The sequence below is a fragment of the Sinocyclocheilus anshuiensis genome, unplaced genomic scaffold (genome assembly GCF_001515605.1).
Source record: "Sinocyclocheilus anshuiensis isolate Anshui unplaced genomic scaffold, SAMN03320099.WGS_v1.1 scaffold708, whole genome shotgun sequence".
Taxonomy (NCBI): domain Eukaryota; kingdom Metazoa; phylum Chordata; class Actinopteri; order Cypriniformes; family Cyprinidae; genus Sinocyclocheilus; species Sinocyclocheilus anshuiensis.
Window position 1 is genome coordinate 1,074,329 of NW_015555881.1, and position 16,592 is coordinate 1,090,920.

Genomic DNA, 16,592 nt, shown 5'->3' on the forward strand with positions numbered 1-16,592 from the left:
GCGTTTACGAGAATGATCGTCGAGACGGGTACTATTGACATAATTCTGTGTATTAGTCTGTTCAAACATAAGGAGGAGATGCGAAAGACGAATCAACTCGGTGTTCGCGCGCCGTCTAAAATGTGTCTCTCTGTGTGTGTGTGCGCGCGCTTTGCAAGTATGCGGCAGAACTGAAGAGACGCTATGCGAGATGTGGCTTGTGCGCACACTTCAGGTGTGAGTCTGTCAGACAGCAAGACGAGACGGCAAAGAGTTGTTTTCTGCAACTTATTCCACTTAATAACTCTTTTTAATGTCACGCAATTCTCTGCTATATGCGTCGAACTAAAACTTTGACCTTTTGCAACGTTTTGATTTAAGTAGCCTATTATTAAAATGATTCAGATATCGCACGCCGTTGCGATATGCATATCGCGGTATTTACACTTGCGGTATTCCGATAATTTCGATATATCGTGCAGCCCTACTTGTGAGAAATGTTAAGAGAAACCAAGGTGGTATTTAAATGAGATATACATTGTGTGTTTCAAGCGATGTGCATGACACTCACATGGTTTCATCTTTGGAATCAAAGATCTCGACGCGGTCCAGGTACCATGCAGCATTCGCCTGCTTGTTGTCATGACGAATCCTCAGTTTCTTCAGCGGCCCCAGAACCATCCCAGTGATCGTGAACACGTCCTCCTGAAAATGATCTGCATTTAGATACATTCGGTATACAATGTGATTGTGTGGGTGTTTTGTTCCACTCACCTGTCTGCGCTCAAACTTGTTAAGGTGGTTTGACTTGCGTAGTTTTCTCTCGCCTGTGTCGCCCATTTCTCCATAGATGTTGATGTAAACACCCGCATCTGTTCCGGCCCCCAGCATATCTCCAGTATACACATGAACCTCGTATGAGTTCTCTAAGACACATGAACACACAAATGTCTTCTCAAAATGCACTTCTGTTGAAGGTATCAGATGGTACATTGTTACAGTGACCCCCCAGAATTTTGAAGAATGTCTCATTGTATTAGATAATAGCAAACAAATTAATTTTCTTTTATTATCAAATTTATTTAAAAGCAAATCAGCACAAGCACACTTTTTTTCACAAAAAGAACTGTTACATAATTTTTTTTTTACTTTAAGTTAAATAATTTTTAGTGAAATAAAATATGTATTTAAAATGAATAAATGTATTAATTATATTAAAATATTAGAATAATCTTAATTTAAATTAATTAATTATTAATAAATAAATGTACATTTATTAGTTAGTACATTTTAAATAAATGATTCATTTTCTTAAAATGTATTTATTTTTTATATACACTTTTTATACTTTTTTATTGTGAAGATTTGAATCTCTCTTTATACCCTCCAGATCTTCGTAATCCTCAGCACAGAGCTCCACGAGTATCTCTCCATCCTCTTCATCACGAGCGAGCCATCGGCCACATGGGAAACTGAAAGCCCGAACAACCTCCTTCAGTTCACCTGGGGATTCCTCTTCTTCCTCCTAGAGATGATTAGATGGTTGTAAAACTTAAATATTCAGATCAATGGTCGATCAGTATTAGTTTTTCAATTGCTGATTCAAAAAATGTTAAATGTGGTCCCTTACAGTATCCTCCCAAAGTCTAAATTAAGATCTCATTCAGAAAATACACTTTTTTTGTTTCAAAAGCAAAGACCTTATGGTCACACTTCAAATTTGATTTGCCCCTAACTGACCTTTTTCTTCTTTTTCTTCTTCTTGTCTTTCTTGTCCTCCTCTTTCTTCTCTGGTTTCACCATTGCCATGACCAGCCGTTTAACATCCACCTTCTCCAGGAACCATCCAGCCCCTATTCCCGAGCCGTCATGGCCGATCCGGATCTTATAGACCCGTCCCACATCTAAGGCCTCGATCTTAAATCAACCAATCAGACAGCATCTCTTCAGACACAACCAACCAGATTCCAGAAACGTCACTTAGCTTTAGGTGAGTTAATGTACAACTCCATTAACTCACCTTAAAGATCTCAGTGGTTCCTCTTTCAAAGTTGTTGGATCGGCTCTTGAGCTGTATTAGTTCGGTTTTCCCCTCCTCACCGTAAATCTGCAGGAAGACATTTGCATTCGTCCCTCCAGCCCACACGTCTCCTGTCACCACGGTAACCTCATAATTGATCACTGCCGATTAGACAAACACTGATTAATCATCAATAATTTTCAGTTCACAGTAGCTGGATTTGAACATGAATTTCACTAATAACAGTCAAATTTTGAGTGCAGTATATTGAAATAGCATGGTGACTACAACGCCAAAGTCATGGGTTTGATTCCCAGGGAATGTAAGAACTGAAATGTATATATATATATATATACTGTATTCTCTTTGGATAAAAGCATTTGTCAAATCCATAAATGTGAAATACATACATTTCTCTATCTCCAGTGTCTCACTAGGATAGATTTCCACCTCCACCTTCCCATCAGCCTCGTCTTTACAGAGCCAGCGGTGACTGGGGAACATGTACTGCACCCCGTGCACCGACACCCAAATCTGAACGCTGTCCAGGAACCAACCGGCTCGCAGACCCTCGTTAGTGTGGCCAATCAGCAACCTGTTTATCTACAGGACCATGAACATTCATTTTATTTTAGAAGAACAGAAGTATAATTGATGTTATGTAGAAATGTATGAATGATGTTTACAGTATGTACTTTATTCATACAGAATTTCTTGTGACATTGGATGGTTAGTTGCATTTTTGACATTTGCAGTACCTAGTATGTACTTATCCTGATAGAATAGAACAGAATAGCACAGGACAGAATGGATTTGACAGAACAGAGTGAATTTGAACAACAGAAAAAAATCGTTTGAACTGAACATAATAGGACAAATGAAAAAAATAGAATAGAATGAGTTACAGAATAGAGTGAATTGAACAACAGAACACAATAGAACAAATCTAACCAACAGAACAAAATACAACAAATTTGAACATTAGAAAGAATAGAATAGAATGGGTTTAACAGAATATAGTTAATTTGAACAGCAGAATAGAATGCAATAGAACAAATGTAAACAACAGCAAACAATAGAACAGATATATACATAAGAAAGAATAGAATAGAATACAACATAATAGAATTAGTTCAACAGAATAGAGTGAATTTGAACAACAGAACAAAACACAATATAACAAATGTAAACAACAAATTTGAAGATAGAATAGAATAGAATAGAATAGAATAGAATAGAATAGAACAGAATAGAATGGTTTAACAGTTAAATAGTTTGAACTGAACATAATAGGACAAATGAAAAAAGAACAAAATAGAACAAATTTGAACATTAGAAAGAATAGAAAAGAATAGAATAGAATAGAATGAGCTTAACAGAATAATTTAGAATAGAATAGAATGAGTTGCAGAATACAGGGAATTGAACAACAGAACACAATAGAACAAATCTAAACAACAGAACAAAAACAAAATAGAACAAATTTGAACATTAGAAAGAATAGAATAGAATGGGGTTAACAGAAAAATAGAATGCAATAGAACACATGTAAACAACAGCAAACAATAGAACAAATATATACATATGAAAGAATAGAATAGAATACAACAGAATAGAATTAGTTCAACAGGATAGAGTGAATTTGAACATCAGAACAAAACACAATATAACAAATGTAAACAGAACAAATGTGAAGATAGAATAGAATAGGATAGAATAGACTAGAATAGAATAGAATAGAATAGAATAGAATTGTAACTTTAGACTGGGTGAATAGGCCAAACATGAACAGGTAAGCATACATTGCCAATGTCAAAGGTCTCTATGGTGAAGATGTCCGTCTGTCCCGTCTCAAAATAGTTCACCAGGTCGTTATCGGAGACGACCAGCAGCATCTTGTTGGTGTCGCCTTTCTCTCCATACAGCTTTACGAACACCTTCGAATCTGAGCTGGCACCATTAATACTGCCTGTCTTTATCGCAATGTGATAACCAACAGCTGGAACAAACACACACATGTCAAAACCTATTGTATCTAGCTTATATTTATGTAGACAGACATACAAGCTGCTTTTTGGTTCATTATTGCATACATTTTATATTTTTGTATGTGTTAATGTTTGGATGTGTGTGTTCACTCACTAAACAAACGTTGACCATCATCAGTAGGGACTAACTCTCTTACAATCTGCCCATCGTCTTCATTACGATCCAACCACCTGAGATGAGAAAGAGAGAGATACAGTAGGTGAATGTGCAGGATGTATATGTGTGTGTGTGTGTGTGTGTGTGTGTGTGTGTGTGTGTGTAACTGAGCTCTCTCATTGGTGTAGCTAGGGTTTCCTCTGCACTCATTAGTGTCCATTAGTAACCAGAGTCAGTTTTCTCAACTACATAATTGACTTAAACACCACTCTCCCATGTTCTTTACCCAGCTAGATACATGCACATATACTTACTTATACGTATATGTGTACTTATAGTGAGCTTGAAATATGATTTAGCACACAAGCTAATGTTTGTTAGATTGTCTTGCCTGTAACATGGGAACTCGATGGATGACGCCTCAGGTTGCCCCTCCTCTCTGATCATCACCTTATCTAGGAACCAACCACATCCTCCGCCTCGTCCGTCATGACCAATCCGAACCCTCCTGATCTGTCCCAGGTTGACCGCCTCTACCAGGAACTCATCATGCTGAGAAAAGAGTAAAACACATACTACTTCTGCAGTATATAGTACGTATGATGTGCAAATTGCGCAGAGCACACTGTACTGTACTTTTGATTTTCAAAATTAACCGGATATAATATCACCAGCAACTCATTATTTAATCAGATTACCAAAAGTTCAGACATATTTAGACATATTAAAACTTTGTCTTTCTCTTTATTTATTCCTTGCCTTTCTAGCTTGTACTTATTTGAACAATGCCTAAAACTTGGTATTACAAGCACTTCCTCTGTCTGTTTGCCTCTTTAAGAAGAATCACTTTATGTATTCCCCAATTGCAAGTTGCTTTGGATAAAAGCGTCTGCAAAATGACTAAATGTAAATGTAAATGTAGACATTTTAGAAATGCAAAATGATGATGAAAGCTGAAAGCTGGACATCTCACACTGACTTTAACATCCAACATAATGAGGTCATGTGACAGCAATGTAGCATACAACTTTATGTAAACAGCACACATTATTCAGCAATAAATATTTCAAACAGTAGTAGATTGATGTCACATGACAATAATTTTGTATGTTTCATTCATCAAGTGCCATCCAGTTATCATCTCTAAAATAATGAGGCTTTTTATTTATATATTAACTAAATTAAGGCTGCATTTAATTGATCAAAATACAGTAAATACAGAAATACTATTACAATTTGAAATAAGTTTTTTCTATGTGAATATATAGTCAAATGTAATTTATTCCTGTGATGCAAAGCTGAATTTTCAGCATCATTACTCCAGTCTTTAGTGTCACATGATCCTTCAGAAATCATTCTAATATGCTGACTTGCTGCTCAAGAAATACTCACATTTCCTTTCTCAAACTTGTTGGCGTTGTTTTTGCTCATGAACATCAGACGCTCTCCAGTGTCTCCCAAGTCACCAATGATGTTTAAATAAACACTGGCATCTGTTCCACTTCCGCTGATGTTTCCCGTGCAAATCGTCACACGATACTTAATAACTATTGATTAGCAATAAAAAAAACATACAGGAATATGAAAAATCAAATAAATCATTATCTTTGATTGTAAAATTGTATTTTACCTACTGTAAACTATTAATATAATGCATGGCTGAGTTTGGGATAATATCTTTACGTGTCCAAAACACATAGAGGTTCTTCAGTGGTTCTTTGAAGTCACTTATGTTCAGCAAAGAAGATTATTGTTATTATGAACCATTATTCATGTTTTGGGTTCTTGAGTTGTTACTTTATGTTTAATCATTGGTTCTTCAGATTTGTGTTTTGGATACTGGGATCTTTAAAGGGGTCCTATTATGCTTTTTCACTTTTTCAACTTTAGTTAGTCTGTAATGTTGCTGTTGAGCATAAAAAAGATCTGCAAAGTTACAAAGCTCAAAGTCCAATTCAAAAGAAGATATTTTATTTAACAGAAATCACTTTTCAAAAACTACAACGAACGACTCGTTTGGACTACAACGCATATTTTTCGGGATTTGTGATATCACAAATACCGACGAATGGGACGGGACCTGGTTGAGCTGCACTAGAGAAGGCAACGAGTGTTATCACTATGTCGGAGACGTGCTAGTTTTCACAAGACAGACGAACTTAGAGTGGTTACAATCATCCGGGTTTAAATCGCGCTCAAATTGATTTGATTTTGATGCAATATTTACACTGAAGACTTTGTAAAAGAGCATAATAGGACCCCTTTAAAGCGCCAGTATATACATGTAAATGGTTTTCCTAAAAACTAAAAATAGAAGTTTTTGTGATACTTAAAAATGCACTAATTAGTAGTTTTAAGAGAGAATGAATGTGTTTTGTGGTTCTCTCACGTGGTAAAGCTTCTGGCACAAGTTTTCCAGTAGCTGGCAGCTCTCTAACGATCTCATTGTCATCTTCATTGATGTCCAACCAACGGTTACAAACAAATGAGCATTTCTCCCTAGTAAGGGTCTTCATCAATGTCACCTTTATACAGAAAAACCAAGAAGAAAATGTAATGGCACAGAGCTCAGGACACATTACAGAATTTTGTATTTTGCTTAAATATCAACTTTGTCTCAGTTGTTTCTCCTAGAACTGATTAGAAGAAATACAAATAGAAACAGATGAGATAACATCCAAAAAGAATATAAAGCTATATAAAATGTATGTACTGTATATAGCATAGATCATTTGGACTTTGATGAGAAATGTTTGAGTTCATATTGAACTCTTTCGATTGCAGACTCACATGTGAAACACTAATACATTTACGTTTAGCAGCAAAGTGCACAAATCATTTTTAAGTGTACCAGTACAAGTATCTGAGAAAACACGAAGAATGCTTGCTTACATCATGATTACAGTGTGAACTGGACAAATTGTTTCTGTGTAATAGTGCACTAGACTGTAGTGCAGGTCTCTCACCCTGCCAAGATGCCAGCCAGAGAAAGGATTCCTCTTTTCGTGCCAGATTCTCAGCTTGCGTATCTTCCCGATATCGGCCATCTCAATCTAGAGCAATGGCAAAAATGTCAAATACAAAAACTTATTTTTGATAAGATTCAACATTTTCAAGTTCTGGGCAATGCATTAGAAATAAAACATCAAACTTATCAACTGATATATATATTTACACAGATGAACTGGCACTTAGGTTTACAAATATGTTTTGGGACCACTGTATATTTATAGAATGAGACACAACGATAAAAACACACACAGACATACAATGAACTTGTCGCACTGTCCCTGTTCAAAACTGTCTGATTTGCTCTCGAGTTTCATCTCATCGCTCTTGCCCTTCTCTCCGTACACCTGCAGGAACACCTGGGCATCTGTGCCTGCACCTTTAATCTCAGACGTCCAGATCCACAGAGACCAGGGGAATTCTGAGAAACATGCAGAAAAGATCAATTTGTGTGTCTTGACAGTGTAAGAGTCAATTCAATATTACTTTTAAATGTTATAATTTTTTGTGATTAGAATTTCATTTTATTATTAATGTTATTATTTTTATTAAGATAAATGTATCATTAATGTTGTTATTTCTATGAATATAATTTAATTTTAATACTAATTTTATTATTTTTTTATGAATATAACTATTTTATTATTGATGTTACTATTTTATTAATATAATTGTTGTTATTATTTTATGAATATTATTTTATTTTATTATTGATTTAATCATTAATAATGAATATAATTGTATTTTATTATTGATGTTATTTTTATGAATATAATCACATTTTTATGACTGATTTTATTATTTTTATACATTTTATCATTAATGTTATTTTCATTCATATCATTTATTTTATTACTTGTTATGAACATACCTTTATTTAATTGTAAATTTTATTATTTTTAGGAATATAATTTTATTTTAATATTGATGTTAACACTTTTTATAAAATTATTTTATTTTATTATTGATTTAATTTTTAATGAACATTATTTATCATAAAAAAATTTTTATGAATCTAATTTTATTTCACTATTGATTTTACTATTTTTGCATCAACTAAAAGAATGACAATAACTTTTAAATTTAGCTTAAACACAACACAGCACATTTGTGACCCTGGAGCACAAAAGCAGTCTTTAAGTCGCTGGGGTATATTTGTAGCAATAGCCAAAAATACATTGTATGGGTCAAAATTATTGATTTTTCTTTTATGCCAAAAATCATTAGGATATTAAGTAAAGATCATGTTCCATGAAGATATTTTGTAAATTTCCTACTGTAAATATATCAAAACTTAATTTTTGATTAGTAATATGCATTGCTAAGAACTTCATTTGGACAACTTTAAAGGCGATTTTCTCAATATTTCGATTTTTTTCCACCCTCAGATTTCAGATTTTCAAAAAGTTGTATCTCGGCCAAATATTGTCACATCCTAACAAACCATACATCAATGGAAAGCTTATTTATTCAGCTTTCTGATGTATGAATCTCAACTTCAAAAAATTGAACGTTATGACTGGTTTTGTGGTCCAGGGTCACATTTAGTGTCAGGTTGCACTGGATTGTAGGTGGTTAGCGAATAAGATGCAGGTCTTTACACTGCAATACAGCATGTTTAGTGAACTTTACCCCTGATTGCTTCGACAGGGGAAGAGTTTGATCATTTGCTCACTCTTTTGCTTTTTCTGTCTGAGTGAGACCATCTCATACAGTTCTCGCTCCACCAGTCCATCACCCTCATCTTCATCCAACCACCTGCCGCAGGGAAATACCTGCTCTAAACCTGTGAACGGGCAGTATACCGTCACCTGTGAGAGAAAGAGAGCGACAGATCACATGCTGTATGTATGAATAAGTAATGAAAGCTTCAAAGCACCTTATAGCCCTGGCACGCACCTTTTCGCAATACCAGCCGCAGCTGATCCCAGCGTTGTCGTGTCCGATCGTGACTCTGCTGAGCGGGCTGAGCAGCTCCAGCAGCTCAACGTTAAAGATGTCGATCTGAGCGCGCTCAAACGTGCCGCCCTCCAGGAACAACTTACCGCTGTTCTTAATTCCTTTACGACCGTGCATGACAAAGTGGATCTTAGAGTTAGTGCCAGCTCCACGAATATCACCCGTCATCACCTGTACGTTATACACAATCGCTACACGCACATACACAAACAAACAAATCCAGGTCAGTTATAATCAGATGCACTTATCCTAACATACAAACACACACGTTTGCTCTTACCCATTGGCTGCGTGGCTCCGGCAAGCACATCTCTTTGTATTTTGCCGTCCCCTTCTGAGATGTCAAACCAGGCATTGACAGGAAACTCATAAACCTCCTTATTCCCCATGTCATCTACTACAACCTAAATCACATCACCATAACACAAAGACATCATATTAATAACAGAGGACAGAGACAAAGATATTCCTCATGAAGATATGAAAAGTGCGTTTGTGTACTTTATCACATGCCCAGCCAGCAGAAGACCCCTTGCTATTGTGTCCGATGGTGATTTTTCGAAGTCTGCCAAGATTTGGTGCTTCGATGGTGAATTTGTCTTCATTACCGCGCTCGAAATTGTCTTTTCCATCGCTGGCCAGTTTTCGTTCTCCTGCAGTCATCACAACAAGACGGTGCAACATAAAAAAAATAACATACACTTAGAAACATTGACTGTTTTTAGTACTGAAAAGTGTAAAAAAATGTGTCTAATTCAAAATAAATAAATAAGTTCAAATAAAATAATATGTGTGTTATAATTGTAAGAAATACTGTATGTTTAATTAAAAAATTAATTGTTCTAGGCAATAAAATAAAATAGTCTCACGGTTTAACATAAAAGCATGTTTTATAATTGTAATATGAAAATATGTCTAATAATAATTAAAAATGTTCTAGGCAGTGTTGCCAACTGCTTTCAATTGAAAGTAGCTAAAACTGGTAGCTAAATGTCACTAGATGACATCATAATGTCAAATTCGCTGATCTATATAAAGGTGAATGTAGATCAGTTGGCAAGATGAGAACTTAGATAAGGTTTGTCCAAGAAGTTGCTCTATTTGTCCCTAAACTTTTGAAAAAAGTCTCAAAAGGGGAGGGGGAGTCGCTAAATCTAGCTACAAAGTAGCTAAATTGGCAACACTGGTTCTAGGCAATTAAAGTTTGACCTTTTGTGTGTTTTTTGCAACATAAAATAACACACACAGAAACACAGACTGATTTTAGTGACCTGTATCCCCAAACTCGCCGAAAACACTGAGGTAGACATCAGCGTCGGTCCCACTGCCTTTAGCATCCATTGTGAAGACACTGGCTATGTACTTGTTCTCTGCAATATATGAACAGACACACACATTAACACATACAGTATATAAGACAAAACATGTTACCATCATTTTTTTGCATGCACCATGTATTTTTGGGCATTGACTATCATTCCACCATGGTATTTTTTGAAAAACCATGGAGCATCAAAAACCACCAGTGAGCTCTTTCTCAGAAACAGCTGGTACATCTAGTCTTTCTCCTATCTGTGGGATGTAATGTTATATTGTCCGTGGTCTCTGGGAATGTTGGATTGGTGATATTGTGATCCTCGTCTGAAACTCTACTCTACTACTAAATTTCTCCTAATCCTTTGTATGCAACCTGAGTCTGGTGATGCTTTGTATGCATGTATCATCTATGATCATGATCACATGACCTATGTGATGTTATCTATGGGTTATATGGAATAAGACCTGAAGTATATCTGTAGGTTACATGTAGTTTTTTATTAGTAGTGTTTTTATTTGAGAGTTGTAGTATCTTGTTTCTTGTTATCTTTATTTATGCTACAGATCTCTATGGCAAGTGTTATAATTGTAAGAAATACTGTATGTTTAATTAAAAAATTAATTGTTCTAGGCAATAAAATAAAATAGTCTCACGGTTTAACATAAAAGCATGTTTTATAATTGTAATATGAAAATATGTCTAATAATAATTAAAAATGTTCTAGGCAGTGTTGCCAACTGCTTTCAATTGAAAGTAGCTAAAACTGGTAGCTAAATGTCACTAGATGACATCATAATGTCAAATTCGCTGATCTATATAAAGGTGAATGTAGATCAGTTGGCAAGATGAGAACTTAGATAAGGTTTGTCCAAGAAGTTGCTCTATTTGTCCCTAAACTTTTGAAAAAAGTCTCAAAAGGGGAGGGGGAGTCGCTAAATCTAGCTACAAAGTAGCTAAATTGGCAACACTGGTTCTAGGCAATTAAAGTTTGACCTTTTGTGTGTTTTTTGCAACATAAAATAACACACACAGAAACACAGACTGATTTTAGTGACCTGTATCCCCAAACTCGCCGAAAACACTGAGGTAGACATCAGCGTCGGTCCCACTGCCTTTAGCATCCATTGTGAAGACACTGGCTATGTACTTGTTCTCTGCAATATATGAACAGACACACACATTAACACATACAGTATATAAGACAAAACATGTTACCATCATTTTTTTGCATGCACCATGTATTTTTGGGCATTGACTATCATTCCACCATGGTATTTTTTGAAAAACCATGGAGCATCAAAAACCACCAGTGAGCTCTTTCTCAGAAACAGCTGGTACATCTAGTCTTTCTCCTATCTGTGGGATGTAATGTTATATTGTCCGTGGTCTCTGGGAATGTTGGATTGGTGATATTGTGATCCTCGTCTGAAACTCTACTCTACTACTAAATTTCTCCTAATCCTTTGTATGCAACCTGAGTCTGGTGATGCTTTGTATGCATGTATCATCTATGATCATGATCACATGACCTATGTGATGTTATCTATGGTTTATATGGAGCAAGATGTGAAGTATATCTGTAGATTATATGTCATTTTTTATTAGTAGTGTTTTTATTTGAGAGTTGTAATATCTTGTTTGAGATACTTTACATATGCTAAAGGTCTCAATGGGAAAATGACAGTTTGTCATGCAATGCACGTGTTATTTATGTAGTGTTAATGTGTGTATGTACACTGACTGGTCTGTCTGTCGTATATGGGCTGACTAAGGACTGTGTTTCACAGAAGAAAGAAAGAAGGAAAGAAAGAAAGTGACATGGGTTTGGAACCTATTGAGGACAAATACATAATGACAGAATTTTAATGTCTAATGCAAAATGTTTAATCATTGTAAAAAAAATATGTGTCTAATTAAAAAATGTTCAAGGAAATCAAAGTTTGACCAGATGGCAAAATAAATAAATAAATAAAAATTTTATAAAATAACAGTTTAACCTAAAATCATGTTTTATAACTTGCAAGAAATTTGTCAAAAAAAATTTAAGTTTTGACTAGATTTGTGGCACATTTTTCAGGTAAAATAAAATAAAATAAAATAACGGTTTAACCTAAAATCATGCTTTATAACTTGCAAGAAATTTGTCTAACAAAAAAAAAAAAAGTTTTGACTAGATTTGTGGCACATTTTTCAGGTAAAATAAAATAAAATAAAAACGGTTTAACCTAAAATCATGTTTTATAACTTGCAAGAAATTTGTCTAACAAGAAAAAAAAAAGTTTTGACTAGATTTGTGGCACATTTTTTCAGGTAAAATAAAATTGAATAAAATAAAATAATAGATTTGTTTATTTGCTCTCTATTTTGCAAGCATTTATTGTAAATAAAAGGTCACAACATACGTTTTGGGATGTCCATGGGGTTCAGGCTACCCAACAGATATCGGACAGTAAGTCCATCCCCCTCGTCTCTGCTCAGCCAATTGTTGCAGGCGTAAAAGAATCGGAGGTGTGGCCTGTTCATGTCAGTCACGATGACCCGGTCCAGGAACCAACTGGCACTCATGCCAGTGCTATCATGCTCGATTCTGCATTACAGGAAGTACATCACAAGACATATATCGTTCTAAATTTTAAGACGTGCCTTTAAGGTAGTTACTCTTCGATGTATACAGACGTATATGTACCTAATTTTCTTTATTGGTCCAACATTGTGCGTTTTGATCCGAAAAACGTCAGTCTTGTTCTTTTCAAAGGCTGTTCTGCTCCTAAAATTAATAGAAATAAACCTGTGAATAGACTCAAAAATAAATGATTTACTGTGATACTCAATCAAGCTTCTAACTTTCTAATGCACCAACATCTGGAAATTACTATGCAGAAGTGTGTGTTTATGAGAAAGAACCATCTGTCAATGACCCACATATCGCTCTACAGTCTCTTGCGTTGGCTTCGGTAAAAGCATCTCTCTAATCAAAATGCGAAATGCATGAATTAAAAATCACCCAGTATGAATTACACATCCACTCACACTGCCAAATGTCTCACACACATACACACGGACTTACCGATGCGGTGAAACCAACACACATCTCACCTGAGATAAGCATGCTGAAAACGCACCAGCAAACTTTGGAAATGATGACATTTAGACAGATTCAGAGATTCTGTTAAATATCATCTCGATTCCAAAATGTTGCATTCTGACTGCCGGAAAGAATTAAAGTCCAAAACCATTTCTATTCTACTCTGCTGAAACTCTCTGAGGAGGAGTTACTGAACAGATCTACCTAATAAATGAGTCTTTTACTGACTGGATGAATCCCGTCAAAACCTGTCATGAAAATTATGTCAAAATGTAAAAAAATCTTTAAAATAAAAGCTTCCACTTCTGAGAACCCCTGGAAATGTGAAAAGGGTCCATTGGGGTGAAATTTAACGACATGTTCTTGACAAGTTTCGTGAGATGCACCCAACTACCCAAACACATTTCTCAAATAGATTGAAAATCATAAATTTGGAGGCATACAAACTAAGCTTCCAAATGATTTATGAATATACAGTTAGTCTATAGGAGTCTTGTTTATGAATTGTTCATCATCACTGTGCAATTTTCTTCTAAACTTTTCTGAAGCTTCATCTGATTTCCATTTCTGGCCTTTTTACTGCATTTGTAATGTGTTATGAGTCATTATGCAACATTAACCATTTGGACATTCATCTGAGCAAGTAAAAACTCTCCTATTAGTAATTAATTTCTGAATCATTTCAGCACTGATCAGGACGATCGATTACTGTATAGGAAGAATTTTGAGGGGTCTCTCTTTGTACTCATAAAAAAATCAACACACATACATGGGACATTATGTATGTGTGGAGATTTCTATGAGTAGCCTACCTGTTTGTCGTGATCAGATGTGTAAAGACCACAAAAGGAAGTGATGTCATATGACTGTACCCTCTCATTGGTTCAATGAGCAAGTCAAATGAATCTCTTCACCTTCAGATGAATGTCCGTGGTGATACTGTACAGAGGAGAGCAAATCCTGTGCTTCACCATGGCATTGTGTGTGATGGATGAGCCAAGCGTGATTAAAACTCATGTCATGATTAATTCATTTCATGAATAATCGTATAGCCCTACTAAGAAAACAATATCTATTTCCCAAAGATGTGATGGTGTGAATGTCATGGTCAAAGCACACAGGATGTTCTCTTGTACAGCACTGTGTGCAAAAAGCAATGCACGGCCACACACGAGCAGATGAGGTGGCCATGTTAAAGTTATACCTCTTTTCTGTGCTGTAGATTAGAGAAGAATACAGAATTAAATAATTAACATGGCAGATACGCACTCTCCTTTCAAAATCCACAGACATTTCTAGTTTTGCACTACCCTGAAAAAAAATAAAGTTGTGTAGATTTCCTTTGAAACAATTTTCGCTCAGAAATCACTAGTGATAATAACAAGTAATTACTAAGAAATGGTAAGTAACACATTGAATTAAACAAGAAATTCTGAAGTAGATCGACTGAAACAGTATTTTCTTGTAAAATGTACTCCAATAATCTGCACCCAAAAATGTCAAATTTGTTGAATGTTTACTCACCCTCAGGCCATCCAAAATATAGATGAGTTTGTTTTTTCATGGGAACAGATTTGGAGGAATGTAGCATCACATAGCAATGGATGCTCTGCAGTGAATGGGTGCCGTCAGAATGAGAGTCCAAACAGCTGATAAAAAACATCACAAGTAATCCACACCACTCCAGTCAATCAATTAATATCTTGAGAGGAGAAAAGCTGCATGTTTGTAAGAAACAAATCTATCATTATGGTGATTTAACTTTAAACGGTCGCTGCCAGCCAAAAAGTCCATAATCCATAATAACGGTTCCTCCAGTGAAAAAGTCCACATCCTGCTGTCCTCTCACATCAAAATTCATCAACCTATTTGTTTAGAACTGTTTTTCACTTGTAAACGGTGCCTGATCTGTGCATATTTCTCTCCTGATTCAGACAAATTTTTTTCACTGGAGAAAGCAATATAATGGAATTGAATATTCTCAATAAATAGATTTCTTACAAAACATGCAGCTTTTCAGTTCACAAGACAGTGAAGACTTGTGGATTACGGTGATGTTTTTATCATCTGTTTAGACTCTCATTTTGACGGCACCCATTCACTGCAGAGGATCCATTGGGGAGAAAGTGATGTAATGCTACATTTCTCCAAATCTGTTCTGATGAAGAAACAAACTCGTGGATGGCCTGAGAGTACATTTTCAACAAATTTTCATTACTGGGTGAACTATTCCTTGAATAATGATAATACCAATACTAATAATGACAAATGATCATTTTCAGGGAACAGATTTGTGCATGTCAATGTGCATCTGGAAACCCTTTCAAATTAACATCGCCATGTAGAGATGCAGGTTTGAAGCTTAACTTACTTGCTGGCCAGGTGAACTTTGGGAGTCACTCCAAACTCTCCATACATGGTGACAAATACATTAGCATCAGTCCCAGCGCCTTTAACATCCCCTGTGATGGTCACCACCTCGTACACTGAGAAGGAGAGCAATCTGTAAACCAATTATACCTGACCCTCCACAAAAGAAAGCATCTTGTTTTCATTTGAATGACATAAGAAGGGCTGTAGTCTCAGATATGTAGTGCTCAGGTATATCCTGTGTAACCCAACAACCTGCTATTCTAAGCTCACCCACGTTTGTATAAGATGCATTGCTGTAAGCAATATCTCTGTAACTTAGCCATGTTAATGGAGTGAGAGTACGACATGGCCCTGATGCTCACCGCGTGACCTCTACCTTTCTCTGAACCTCTGCAAGACCCTGGGACAACCAAATGCATGTCTGAACCTGAGGAGCAGTGTGTCTAAGTAACGTTCAAACAGGGTTCAATTGGAACATGTTAAGTTTATTTTAGGGTGCTTTCACACTAGCGCTTTTGGTGCACACCCGGGTTTGTTTGACGTCACAGTTCGGTTCGTTTGGATAATGTGAATGCTGTTTTCTGAACTCGGGTGTGCACCCGCAAACCGAATCCGCCTAAAAAGGGTGGTATGGGGTTCGGTTCGCTTCTGATGTGAACTCTATTAATGAATTATGAATTGGTCAAACGGTGTATATATATATA

The 16,592-nt window shown here is 35.8% G+C and overlaps 1 protein-coding gene across 1 annotated transcript in view; it reads right to left on the reverse strand.

The window, feature by feature from the left end:
• LOC107675695 (lipoxygenase homology domain-containing protein 1-like) overlaps positions 1-16,592 on the reverse strand; it is a 31,581-nt gene that overhangs the window by 12,395 nt on the left and 2,594 nt on the right. Inside the window, exons 3-23 of the mRNA XM_016470110.1 lie at positions 15,887-16,001; positions 13,117-13,197; positions 12,833-13,017; positions 11,486-11,584; positions 9,614-9,765; positions 9,393-9,516; positions 9,053-9,303; positions 8,829-8,964; positions 7,414-7,574; positions 7,111-7,197; positions 6,534-6,669; positions 5,537-5,691; positions 4,536-4,696; positions 4,142-4,218; positions 3,802-3,998; positions 2,410-2,602; positions 2,000-2,160; positions 1,720-1,896; positions 1,363-1,504; positions 754-905; positions 551-684 (exon numbers count right to left, since the gene is read on the reverse strand). Of these exons, the coding sequence (XP_016325596.1) occupies positions 551-684; positions 754-905; positions 1,363-1,504; positions 1,720-1,896; positions 2,000-2,160; positions 2,410-2,602; positions 3,802-3,998; positions 4,142-4,218; positions 4,536-4,696; positions 5,537-5,691; positions 6,534-6,669; positions 7,111-7,197; positions 7,414-7,574; positions 8,829-8,964; positions 9,053-9,303; positions 9,393-9,516; positions 9,614-9,765; positions 11,486-11,584; positions 12,833-13,017; positions 13,117-13,197; positions 15,887-16,001 (3,076 nt within the window). The remainder of the gene's footprint in view (positions 1-550; positions 685-753; positions 906-1,362; positions 1,505-1,719; positions 1,897-1,999; positions 2,161-2,409; positions 2,603-3,801; positions 3,999-4,141; positions 4,219-4,535; positions 4,697-5,536; positions 5,692-6,533; positions 6,670-7,110; positions 7,198-7,413; positions 7,575-8,828; positions 8,965-9,052; positions 9,304-9,392; positions 9,517-9,613; positions 9,766-11,485; positions 11,585-12,832; positions 13,018-13,116; positions 13,198-15,886; positions 16,002-16,592) is intronic.